This window comes from Argiope bruennichi, chromosome 8 (genome assembly GCF_947563725.1).
Source record: "Argiope bruennichi chromosome 8, qqArgBrue1.1, whole genome shotgun sequence".
Taxonomy (NCBI): domain Eukaryota; kingdom Metazoa; phylum Arthropoda; class Arachnida; order Araneae; family Araneidae; genus Argiope; species Argiope bruennichi.
Genome location: NC_079158.1, coordinates 25643061 through 25657178, shown reverse-complemented (window position 1 = coordinate 25657178; position 14118 = coordinate 25643061). Strand labels below are relative to the sequence as shown.

The following is a 14118-nucleotide window of genomic DNA, read 5'->3' as shown; positions in this document are numbered from 1 at the left end:
TATGTCAAAAATTTATCTGGTACTCCGTTTTGTTTTCCGGAAAAACGCAATATTTAAGTTAAGTTTTCTTAATCGTAGTTTACATTTTCTGTTATACAATTTATAATTATCATTTTCTTTTCATCTATATAATATTGACACGTAATTTCTTTGCAGAAGTCGGTAAGTTTCCTCCAATTGGGATACATGATTTCTAGAATTTTATTTGCAGATATTACTTACCATATTTTAAATAAGTCATAAGAACATTTACTAAAAAAATTGGCATATAAATTTTTTTACTATTTTTGAGAGTGAAATTACTTTTCACAATTTTTTTCATGATTCTTGGCAATCAATCGTAATAAAAACTATTTAAAATTTCCATTATTTGTACAAAATATTCAGGTTATTTCTCAACTTGCAGGTATATTAAAAGAAAACAAAACTAAGTACAATTTTGTTGTCAATTGGAAATCAAAAATAATAGTCGAGACAGTTTAAATTCATTGCAATTATAAGTGTTCAATGTAAGCCTCTCCAGAAATATGAAGAATATATAAACAATACAATACCTCGCACAATCTTTCCACAATCTTTTTCGATAAATATGACCTGATGTTTACCTAATGTGAAGCTTTGAAAAGATGTGGATATGTGTGACGGCGATATTTGATTTTTTCCCCCTAGAGCTACATCAAACAGCAGTGCACCCTCCCCCCTTAAGATATGCATATCTGCAGTACTTTCAAAGCATTTCATCAGATATGCTGAAAAGATCGCTTTGATATCCTTTGTACTATTAGAGGGTCTTAGAATGAATGTTTATAACTATGCTAAATTGAAACGTTCAAGTGCTTATTGTGATTTCCAACGAGCAAGGGTTGTTCTTTCCCTTGTCTTCTTTCTATAACCCTGCATAGTTGAGATATTAATTTATAAATACTTTGTAGTTTACCGTCAAATAAATGGTTCTGTTGAAAACAACGGGATTTCATACAACTAGAGACCTTCAAGATATTGGGCAGCGATGCTATTTTGAATTTCAAAATAGAAAACAAATATTTCAAATTCTTAAATAATTTCTTTGAAAATTGTATTCTTCATTAACTAGGAATAATTCGATTGTTCATCTTCTTGGAACTAGAGCCTATTATGATATTTCCTTTTGTTACTAAATTTCAAATGATATACCATAGACTTGATAAACTGATACATTAATAATTAATTAGATTTTACCAATTACCTATAGCCAGTTATTAACATTAAATTTAGTACTTCCAGTTATTTTCATCTCTTATAAATATTGCTTCTTTCATCATATTTTAATTTTTCTGCTTTGAATTTTCTTTTTCCCCCAAAACTTGCTTTCACCAATCATGCATTTTGTATATATTCCAAATTTTAACTGCATTCTGAACTATTTTTATTTATAACTCGAAATATTTTTTTTTCCTTATTAGCCAAATTTCCCTTTTAGTACATTTAATGAATATAAATCTGCAATATTTATATTTAGTATGATGACTAAATACAATAGTTTCCTCTTACCTGTGATTCACACTTAGGTAAATAATAACAAGGAGGTAAACCCTTTTCTACTATAATGAATCGATAACAGAAAAAAAGACTATCTAATTAGTGAATCACAGGTGTTAGATATGGCGTTGAACAAGCTTCAAGCATAAATTGAAAACGGATTTTGTCCTAGTTAGTCATTAACCCCTGGTCAATTTTCCATCGACTAGAAGCTGAATTATGATAACTTAATCCTACTCTTAACATTTAATAACACTGAAAAGCATTATGGTATGGTATTGGGATTATTCATTGAAATAGAGTACTATATTATAAAACAGAAAAAGTTGGGAAAGAGAACTCTGAAAACTCTAATTTTTTAAAATTAATCAAAATTAGACTTTTTACAGATTTTTTTGTTAACTATTAACTTGAAGGTAAAAAAAAGACACTATTTAGTATATTTTATTTTCTAAGCTTTTTAAATATATGCTCCGTTTGAAATTAAAAATATTCTAATTTGATTTTTACCGAAAAAGGCATTAGAAAAAAAAATGTTTTTATTTCAAGGGTACCCTAATTTGGTTTCTTTACTTCTGTGGTTTCCAATTTGACTGTTCTTAAAAATTCTTGACTAATATTAATAGTTTTAGGATGTGTACTAATTCCTATTTATTTCTGTTAAGAAATTTTTGATATATATGTATTTGAATCATGGATCCTATATATATATATAATAATAAATTGAGTATTCAATGTTTCATTTAACCATCCAGTAGTCAAGCCTTCTGTACCAATAATGAAAGTTCGCACATATTTCCTAGACACGCTATTATAAAATGCCAATTTTTAAGAATTTAATTATTAAAATTAATTTTTAATTAGATTAAGGTTAAGAGGTACATTTATTTTAAATGATTCTGATTTAAAAAGGAATGAAAATAATGGAATATTAAAATAGAAAACCAATAAAAACTTACCAAAGAATAAGTTGAATGGCGTAAAAATAAAATAAATATAAGTATTAATGTTAAAATAACAAATTTATATTTGAAATAAAAAACTGTAGAAATGATATGAAAAAAAATGCAATTAAAATTTAGCTATAAAAGATAAATTTTTAGTTTAATGCTCATTTCATTGCATTCTTGTAGCCCGCATAAATGTACTTATAATATTTCGAGTATATTTCTGGAAAATTTCGAAAGCTAAATCTTACGAGTCTAGTGTGCTTATCATTTTGACACGTTTGCCTCTTTTTCATCTGATGACACATAGTACATTTTTACAAAACTTAGTTCTACTTTTTTTCAACAATTTTCATTTTACTTTCCTTTGTAAAGAGGTAAACTCTCTTCTCTCAATGTGTTCTTTCATAACAGTGTTAGCATGTTTTTTTCTAAGTAGCTTTTCTTTATTATTTGCCGAATGAATAATGCAGCAATTGACTGAAGTTACATTATTTTCAAAATAATTAATTTTTCTAAACGTCAAAGAAAAGAAGATACAGAAAAACTTAACATTAATGGTCGTGCGAATTTCTGAAATACAAATAGAACATTTGAAAATAGTAGTCTCGAATTACTATACGTCTATATTTGTAGCTCGTCAAGAGAAGCAGCAAGAATATTCAAATTCATACTTTTGTAAGCGCCCTGTAGAAAAAAGTTAAATTTAATTCTTACCTGATAATAATAAAGCTCACCTGATAGTAGATTATTATTCTTCATTCGAACCGTCCGGTTTGTTTCATCTTCATTCCTCCCCCCCCCCACCATTGATTCTTTAAAAATATCTTTATCTTTCATCTTTAAAAAAATCCATTCTTTCAATGTGGCAAAATGTCTATTAAAGTCTTTTCTAATCGACTTTGTGAGAAATTGAGACTTTTGCATAATCAGTAGTTTTAGTTAAAAGTCATATTATAGACCTGAAAGACACAAACAAGACTTAAAACTTAATTTTTTAGATATACAAAGAAAATACTATTTTCGATAAGACTAAAAGCAAAATAGAAGAATGCTATGTACTAATGGTAGCGAAATCTGGAACCAACTTGTGAAATATAAATCTTATTTCTAAAACATAGTGGTTCAAAATAAATTTGAATGAAGATTTATTTTTTTGTAATAGATTTTTCAAAACCAATTTCTGTGCGATAGCAGGCTGCATATAATGGCCGCATTTTGTGAAGTTAATAATGAATTTTTCCATATATGCAAATTAGGAGTTTGGTTGGACCATGGAAACATAAACCTAACAGCGAGATGTAAGGAATTGATATATGGAACAGGTATTCACAAATATAGGATAACTTTGTTCTATCTATAAAAAAAATTGAACTTTCCAATTTTTCTAAATTTATTTTAGAATTAAATAATTTTTTTTGGAAAAATAGTATGAACCATAAATATATTTAAATATTAATTTTAAAAATCTGGGACATTTAATTAAAAGCAACACTGTTTCGAATTTTTTCCAGTCTTAGATGAAAAGTTAAATTATTTCGACTAATTGAAGGCATTTGTCTTTTATGTATATGCTCATTGATTTAAAAAAATCGAATGATAGGTTATGTAATACAAGAGTCACAAATTGAAAAGACCATTTATTAAAGTGTTGTTTTAATGTCCGGACATTTGCGGAGCCTTTCAAAAAACAATTACAATATTTGAATTAAAAACTCGAAACTCTGAGTTATGCCAATTATAATACATGTAGTAGCATGCCTCTATTTTTGTCTTTAAAGTTGTTAATGACTTGATGTGTAAAAAAATAATTGATTGTGAAATTTTGAAAGCGTTCTAGAGCTAAGAGAGATTGACTCATATACCTTTTCGTTTCTAAATAAAGCAATAGAATCAGATTCAAGAATCCATAGTTATTTAATTTGAATAATTTTGAGCTCTTAGTAGTTCATAGACATGTGATCCCATTTCAGAAGTTCTAAATACTGTCGTGGATAAAAACAGGCAATAATTAATATAAAATAGTTTGCAAATTTCTCTTAGACCATCCTTTGATTACTATGAATGATTTTTGATAAATGAATTTGATATCAGCTTGATCAGATGTTTCTAACACGCTATTCTTTGGAAAAAATGTTAGTAATGGCTTAAAATGCAAAAAAAAAAGAACTGAAATGGGCTTTATATAGTTCAATAAGTAGCAGTGACAGAAGAGTACAAAATTCAATGTTATACCAATAGAATATTTCAGATCTTTCATGGACACTGAATTTGCTCGTCTAATGGATATTAAAATAATGGCGAATTTCACTATAAGCTTGGCGCAGCTTAAGACCATTAGCATCCATTCAATTCAGAAATTCAATTTTTTAGTATAGAAAAAAAAATTTATTCAGAGATTGCAATTTTTGAAATTACTATTTTGTTCAGAAGTAGCGTACATGTGTAATTTTAAAGCCAGATATGAATTCTTTTGCTTTTCAAAAATATTGAAGGACATATATAATATGTTCCCTGTAGTTTTGTCAATAAAAAATTATTTGACTGATAAAAGCATATAAAACTAGCAAAGTCTTTCTCTCCACACACTTTTGCAACTACGCCCTGTAAGCTGGGAGAAGCACGTTGAAAAGTGAATATCAGAGAGAAAAAAGCTAAGGCTGACAAAAAAGAAGGCAGACTTTGGATGGGAGTGAAAAAGAAATGATCAGTTCTTCCTGTCGGGTCTGATTTCAGCTCCAGCGTCTCTAAATGCAAAGACAGGAAAAGGTCGCTAATTTTCTTCAAATCAACAAATCAATCATGTGCACAGTCCGTTTTCATGCGCTGCCAGACGAACGCGCGCGCGCGGGTAGATTATAAGAATGATGATATTCAGTGAAAATTACTTATCAAAAAGAAGGAGAGGAAATTAAAGTTTCGAACCGCTTGAACCCTCTCCATTCCTTTGTATAAAAGAAATATTAAAGATACATATACACTGTGTGATCAGTTAAAAAAATTCTATATTATATAAAGGGAAGGTATCTTAAAATATTTATAAAACTATTTTTAGAAAAATTCTATTTCTTCGTAGCATATAGTTACTTCAAATAATTAAAAAAAAATGTCCTATTCACGCGCGTGTAGGTATTTTGAAACTATTTTACTACCGAAGGATAATATTTTTAAATTTATTAAAAAAATTTTCACTTCACTATTTTATTTAAAAAATTTACTTACCTGTTCAATTTCTCAATTTCTTAAAAAAAGCGAAGTTTAGCTTGCGTTTTTATAACGAGGGAATAGGGCTAAATTCGGAAATTGTTTGATTATATCCGGAATTGTTTGATGCTATCTTGGCGAGCAACTGAAAATTTGGAGAATTCCCTTGAATGTAGACATTGGCTTTTCTTGGCCCTTCAAACGTGAAATTTGAACTTGCAGTATGCTTCTCGCCACATAATGGAACGTTAGAAATAACGAGCAAGGAAAAAAAAGATCATATACGTACGGTGTCCCACGTTTTTAGCAAATTGTCTTTAAAATCTCCGCCAAATGAGAACAGTTTTAGTTTGACAGTTTACTTCATTTTTATTTTATGATAATAAATATTGTATTTCACAATAAGCATAGCATCCAATTTATCATTGTTCAAGGATGCATCAAAATATCATACATTTTGATGTGTATTATCACGCATTAAACTTGTACAGATTACATTCCACCTATGAATCTACAATGACACACGTACAATTAATATCTGAATGCTATATTAACTCCAAAACAAAACTTGAGAATGACAATGCATTTCCATGTCACAAATTCAGATATTTTTGACTTCAGAACGTAAAAATAACAAGAATTCCCACTATATTCGGAACAGTTTTAATAATGAAGCTTTCACTAAATTTCAAAGAGTTATAGCCGCATTGCATGGACATGGTGTTATATCCAGCAAACATTTATAAAGTGGTGTTATGTTCGGAGCCGATTAATTTCAATAGATCCCTCAAGTAAGACTCAATAACATAATTCATATCTCAGAAAGAAAAAGATTCAATTATTTGATTTAATCAATAAATTAGTATGCAAATTAATAAATTTTTAACTCGTTAGTATTTCAACATATTACTTAATAAATCTTTCAATTGCTAATTCATTAATTTAAATCAATTTGACTTTGAAAGGTTAATTTTGCTAAGAAAGTTAAGTGTTTTCTAATAATTTTTTTATAAAGTATAATTAAATAGGCTTAGCAAACTCCAAAGTAAGAACCTTTCTCTTTACAATGTGTCTTTATGCTCGGATTTCATTCTGTCTCCCCTCTCAGGAAAGGGAAGTGCATCACAAATACGTTGTTAATAATAACCCAACTCAATACACTGGTTCTAGCTTCTACTGGGGATACAGAAATAATTTAACGTCGATGATGGGACGTAGATACTTAGGGATGGATCTGTATAAGATCTGGTGTATGGTATTTTGCGATAAGCCGCAGTACCCGTATTTCTATTAACAGAATCTTATTATTAAATTTTTTTTCGAAACGATTAGTGACAGAGCACCACAGTCTCCACTTGTATTGCATCACTTTTTGAAATATTTTTTTGTTTGCATAATTTTGGGCTTTGTAAAATTCTGGATGCTCGGTATTTTGCTAGTCATAAATTTTATTGTTTTTAATATTTTACAAAATTTTATATTTTCATATTTGTTTTCATATTTCATATTTATTTTAATTTAAATTTATTGTATGCTTGATTTTCTTTCTAATTTTTACTTTCCCATATACGAAATAAACAAAGAGAAAGCACTGTAATCGCCAAAATATCCTGAGTCAAGTTGTTGACAAATTTTCATGTTTCAGATTTAACTAAGCCTAAAACGCTAGTTTTTGAAATTTTTTAACGATATCCTTTCAGAGAAAGTTTACTTGCTTATCTTCTTAAATGAACATGAGAATTACAAAACGTAATGACCTAAAGAGATGAAATGTGTTACACAGTTTTAACATTTGAAGTATAGATCAGTATCGAATTTTGATGCTGATGGGATACATTCACTGACTTCATTATCAAAATTTGATAATGAAATCTGTCAATGGGTAGACTGCCTATTGGTCTGCACATTTCCAAGCTTGTAAACACCAATAACTTAACACAAAATGGTTTAGAACTCGGCCTATGATCTTATTATTAAAGTTATAGTTCTATATTAAATTCTGGTTTCGAGCGGTAAATAGATAGCTCTCCAAAATGCATACTGGGGTTGTTTTATTGTATTACAAAGCACAAAATTCTCATGTTCAGGACTTTGAAAATAAAAATGTGAACATTCATTGTATTAACAGTTTTACCAAGATTCGCAATTTTAAAGTAGGAGGAAGGAAAGAATGCTTTTATTAGAAAGTAAACCAAAGTAAGTCTCGGGGTTGCTATTGCCACTGGTTTGAAATGTGGATGACTGTCAAAGAAGATTATGGATTGAAAATAAAAATTCACACTTCGTAGTAATTGATTAAAATATTTTGAAATTTCTAAAGATCATTTAGTGAGGCTAGAAATAATTGAGCAATCCACTTTTAAAAAAGCGATTTTTTAAAGCATTTTGATCATGATACATTAATTATCTTAATTATTTGACTGATAAATTAACACAAATAGTTCTAAATATAAATTAAAATTGTCGTTTAGCGAAAACCATCATATGCCTCTATTACCCAACTTTTATTAGTGAAAAAAAATTAAAAAGAAAAGAAATTTTAATAACAAAAATGGTGGATTTTTACAAAATTCTTTCATGCTCATAAAAAAAATACATCTGTATAAGATGTGAAAAAAACTCAACATATTTATAGCTTTAAAAGAATTCGGCTTTAATCTCCTCTTATAAAATTTAGAAAATGGATATTGTCATGCTTATTTACCAACAAAATAATAAATGATATTTGTTGAATGGAGGATACATGATTTCAAAAATAATCATGGGAATTATTCTTCTAAATCAAACAACAAAAAATATTTTCTTTCATAAAAATGGCATCGAAGTATTATGAGCAGGGTTATAGAAATCGATATTCAAAAATGTCGTTTAGTTGATTTAGTTCAATAATAGTAAATTCCAAAGAGAGGAGTCATTCATTTAAAAGCATTTTATTAACATGGATTGTACAAATTTTAGATGCAAATATAAAGAAAAGATATTTCAAATGTATATTTCAAAAGGGATACAATACGGATATGAAGTGCATTTTAGAGTAACAAGTTTTACTTTTGAATGCCACACATTTTTTTACAATGGGAAAGAGACTTGAAATTCAAAATCATGACACTTCTTAAACCAACATACAAATTGTTATGCTATCAATTAAAAAAAAACTTTGATTATTTCATAGGGAAAAAATAAAGAATTAGACACCTAGCTGTCAGTTATTATTATTATCTAGGAAAACTTGAATCTATGATAATATAAAGAGAGCAGATTTCTAAAAATTCTACTTTGGGCGCTTTTGAATAGGTCCCTCAGCGGATGATACTAACTGAGGTGGGGGTAGAGAATATAAGTTGTAGGAGAGTTGGAACGGTTTGAAAATTGGAACGGAGAATTCTTTAGACAATTTTTTAAGAAAATAAATTTCAGCAACGTTTAAAAAAATTATATGTATTTATAAGTGAAATACGAGAAAAATCCACAATATTTTTCCAGACGAAAAAAATAATCAAATATTTGAGCTAATTTTTCTGTATTTATAATAAAAGTTTAGAAAAAGAGTTCTTTAGATACAATTTTTTTAACATGAAATTTTTTCACTTTTTAAAAACTTATTAATAAGGAAACTGGAGACTAGTCATAACAAGAATAAGTTAACACGCATTTTATGGCATGATTTTTAACACTTTTTTGATCAGGAATTGTATTAAACATGATTTTTAGGATCGAATCTATTAAATAAATATAGTTAGGGTACTGCTGAAAAGCCCAGTGAGAAATTGTGGATACGTGCTGCATTTTAGCTCGTTAAAGAAGAAAAATATTTCGTAAATTTTGATTTAAAATAAATCAGTTAATCGCGTTAAAAAAAGTTTTACTTATTATTACGGCGTGATTTGTAACTTTTTTTTATCAGGAATTTTACTAAACATGATTTTTATAATCAAACATATTAAATAAACACAATTAGGGCACTATTGAAATGTTCAGGGAGAAATTGTGGACACGTGCTCCATTGTAGCTTCTTAATAAAAAAAATATTTCTTAAATTTTGATTTAAGACAAATTAATTGTTCTAGTAAGAAATTTTCACTTATTTAGTTTGTCTTTGTATCAAGTTATAACATACAATTTTAAATTTTTTAATAAGTATAATATTAGTTTATAAATCAATAAAAATTTCCGAAACCCTACTATAGGGCAGCTTGTAACAAATATTTGGGGCAAATTGTAACACGCGTTTGCTTCCACTGGAAGCAAGAAAGAGCCGTATTATTAGAAAGCCATTAGTATTGGCATTCAGTTGTTTGTCGAAATTGTGGTTTTGCTTAAATATTGTGAGGGTTCAAATAATTTTATTATTTTCTTGCTTTAATCACTTAATATGCTTGATGATCACTATGCCAAAGAGTAATAATTAATAGATTTCTTTTTTTTATTTCAATTAATAAAATAATGTTAATGAAAAATATATCATTATTTTTACTGTTACAACTTATGCCATACCTGTTACAACTTGCCCCAGAAGCAGGGCAAATTGTAACAGTTGATTTGTTTTGAAAAAAATCTATATGTTATTGAAATCATTAAAATTGCCAAATGTCTCTTTTTTGAACTTGATAAATGGATAGTTATGCTATAAAAAGCAATTATACGTGAGAAATCATTAATATTTTTAAAAACCTTTTTCCAAATATTGTTACAGCTAGCCGCCAGCTTCTTAAATTAAAAATTGGAGAATTCGAAAAATTTAATTTACATGTGGGAGAAATTCAGAATATTGTCAATACGATTTAAGAAAAAAATAAAGAATTATTTCTACTAATCTGAAACATTAGTCATTTCAAGTAAAAGACAATTGAAACTTCATTAATTTTCTTATTAAATTTATAATTGTACACGTTAAATATCTTGTTATATGACGATAAACCACAACTTAAATTGCTATAGCTTTTATGAATTACTTAAAACATACTTTAATTACAAATGTATTCAAAATGTCAAAATCACATAATTCAATTGTTTTCTCCAAGAATAATTAATGCTTCTTTTATTGCAATCGTGTTTATGATTTTTCTTTTACTGAAGTTTCATTACACAAGATAATAATTCGTATATATATAATTAAACTCATTTAATTTTTTTGATTAAATAAATATGTCATGAAATAAACCATTATCTGTTCTGGTAAAAGTACATTTTGGAAAACAGGCAATTATTTAAAAGTCAGTTTTCTTCAGTTATTACGCCGAAAATTTTAAAGATTTTCAGTAGATGATGCAGAAATTTACAGATGAATATTTAGACCTAAACTTTAAGGCAAAGTGCACAGATAATTAGAAATTACACAAGATTTAATGGATGATAAGAACAAAAGCTTCAATATAACCTAAATTAAATTTTGTAAATATATTTATATGAGATGCATTTTACAGAACAACTTAGAAACAAAGTGAAAGATAATTTTTCAAAATTTCTATTAGATAGATAAAGATATTAACTAAGCAAAAATTTTTAAGTTTTGTACATGAAATTGATTTGAACAAGAATCCTCTAGAGATATAGGAATTATATATTAAAATAATTTTTTTACAAATTGGAATTTATAAATTTTTTAAAGCTATAACTAAGTCATGATACATTTAAGAATATTTATGTTATAAGGATATAGAATTAACAGTTTATGGTATTCATATCAATGAAATATACAAATAATTCTAAAAAATGTAAAATCTTCATTTTGGTAACATTCACCCATTTTACAATGTGCAATATATGGCTGTAATGCCATGGGTAACGAAACAACGTTTCGGTTCTTTGATTATTTATGCACATAAACATCTTCTCTTGAGTAACCTTTTCAAGATCAGACCATTCATCTGTCAAATATTATCAAAAAATAACTGCTTTGCAGTTATTTGTAATCAGCCATTTCAACTTTCAACACACTCAGAAAAAAAGCGTGAAAATTCAGAAGTAGTAATAAATTTCAGAAAATTCCATGATCTCTGAGGCATTACTGGCCTGACCTCTGTTAAACTGATGAAAGTGAAAAGTAATGCCATCTACTACGTCTTCCTTCTTCCGATTTCTCATGTTCGGTATCACGACGTCTTCGGCAAGCATGGCATTGACGTGAAGTTCCAGTTCGCATTCAATGCCTTTTCTCACATAGTAGGTCTTCCTCAGCCTCAGTCTAACATCTTTGTCCCTGGCGAGGCTGAAACTGACATTCATGTCTTCCCTCTCGATTTTGTCTTCTTGTATCTTGTACAAGAAGCGGAGGTTACCTTCGTATTTCGGTTGCCGGACAGAAAAGTAATTCGTGTCCAGCCGAACAGGGAATCCGACACCCACCAAGAAGATATCATGGTTGGTTACGGTGAAGCGGATACCACAGACCTTGACCGGTCTTACAGGGGAATGGAAACCTGTAGGCTTAAAACGGGAAGCTACGAAGAAGTCTGGTGGGACAGTCCTTTTGGTCATATCGGATGAGAGTCCTTTGGGCATAGGGACGATTCCTGGGATGGCCAGGTTCATGAAAATGGCGTAGCACTCGTCTTTTGACAGGAGTCCATTCTTTGCTGGACCCTTACAGAACTCCTCAGCCGTCATGGCAAGAAACCTAACATGTGGCAGAACAGTGTCCAGAACAATCCTCAGATTCTCCATTTCAATCTCAACATTACGTCTCTTGCATTCCTCTTCCGCCCAAAGATGGACAGCGGAGTAGAGAGAGAATTCCGAGTAAATGTTCAGGTAAGGCCTGCCGACTATTGTCTCTAAGGTACTGACGGACACAGATGGGAATGTGGAGCAAGTTAGAACGTGATGGGTCTGTCTGTCGATGATGTTGAGACATTCGTAGATGAGATGGTGCGCTTCTAGAACGGTGGCGAATTCGTAGACCTGGCAAACATTCTTAGGTGACACGTGGGCTTCGATAAACACGAAACACTCTCGTAGAAGATGTGGCAACAGATACTTTTTGGCCGCATAAGCTGTCAGCATGGCATCTTCGACTGTGCTAAGGTTCAATGTATCCGTGTAGGCATACCTGAAGTAAATCATAGAAAAAAGTTAATAAGTAAACAAAATCATAAAATCGAATAATTAATAGAAAATCATAGTATCGAGTATTAAAAAATGATAAACTTACTGAAAAACTCTAAAAGTTTAAAAATTGAAGTCCCTTTTAACAACAAAAAGATAAAGAAATATTCGATAAGATATGGAATCTCATATTAATATTTTTCGGTAATATCAGAAATTAATGTGAATAAAAATATTTACATCAGGTGTTAAAACCAAATGCTACAAATTTTTGAAATGACTAAAAATTATTGTTATTGCCATGATTACTGAGAAATGAAAAACTGTACTTATTTCAAATATTAATTCTAATTTTTGCCCTAAGAAATCCTAAACTATATATTTAATAATTATCACATTATAATTGGATCATATATATATACATATTATTTTCAGAAGTAAAACATATGAAAATAATTTGAAACTACATTTAAAGTAACATTGGATCTATTTATATATTTTTTCTAAGTAGAAAGCGTTGTTAATAATAGGGAAGTGTGGAATTCTTTGTCAAAGATGCTTTTCCAACACCAGAATTAGTATTATTTTTTATTCTAATATAACCGAATTCTGAAATCTATATGAGAGAATACCGTAAACTGTATAATTTTTAAAGACTTCAACAATAAAAACTTGGATATGGTAAACTTAGCTGTAAGGAAAAAACAAACAAATGCACACACTATGTAAATTACAAATCTAGTGATGAGGTTCGAAATTTTCATTTACAAAAGATTTCACGGTGTAGGGGGATCTGGTGCACTTTAAATTTACTGAGTAAGATATCTTTCATTATGAAAGTTTGGTGAAGATTCCAGTTTATGTATTTTTCTAGTTACTTAATCATGATTCAAAATGACATCTACAATAAAATGTTCTTCATAAAGTTTCAAAACAGGGTGATAATCTAATGGTTTACATGGATTTACAGTAGCATTTATAAAAAAATATAATTCTCATGTTTTTGTATTTCAAGCTCAGCTAGAAATGTGAACATTTATTATTTCATCTCCTTGTTACAACTCTATACTAAACAATAGTAAGAAAGATATGTATTGTTGTTGAAAGATAATTTTAAAACATTTCAACTGCCTCTTTAGGTTTATAACTGATAATGTAAAGTTGAGAAATTGTGAGAGAATTAATAAATTGTTCGCTTGAGTATGAGAAATGAGAATTTAAAAATTGTTTGCCTTACATTTTTACAAAACTAACTTGTCTTTTGGCAATTCGTACGGATGAAAGTGCTACGAATGCTAGAGGAACTTCCAGGATCTTAGATTTATGATGCTTCAATTAAAACCAAGGTAATCTCTTCGAATTCAATTTTATAAGCTGGTAAGTCGAAAAGTAATGTATAGTCTCT

General features: G+C 28.9%; 1 protein-coding gene across 1 annotated transcript in view; it reads right to left on the bottom strand.

Moving 5' to 3' along the window:
• Positions 1-11382: 11382 nt before the first annotated feature.
• The window catches only part of LOC129980599 (BTB/POZ domain-containing protein 3-like), a 34075-nt gene continuing 31339 nt past the window's right edge, over positions 11383-14118 (bottom strand). The window contains exon 2 of the mRNA XM_056090980.1: positions 11383-12717. Within this exon, the coding sequence (XP_055946955.1) occupies positions 11628-12717 (1090 nt within the window). The 3' untranslated portion in view covers positions 11383-11627. The remainder of the gene's footprint in view (positions 12718-14118) is intronic.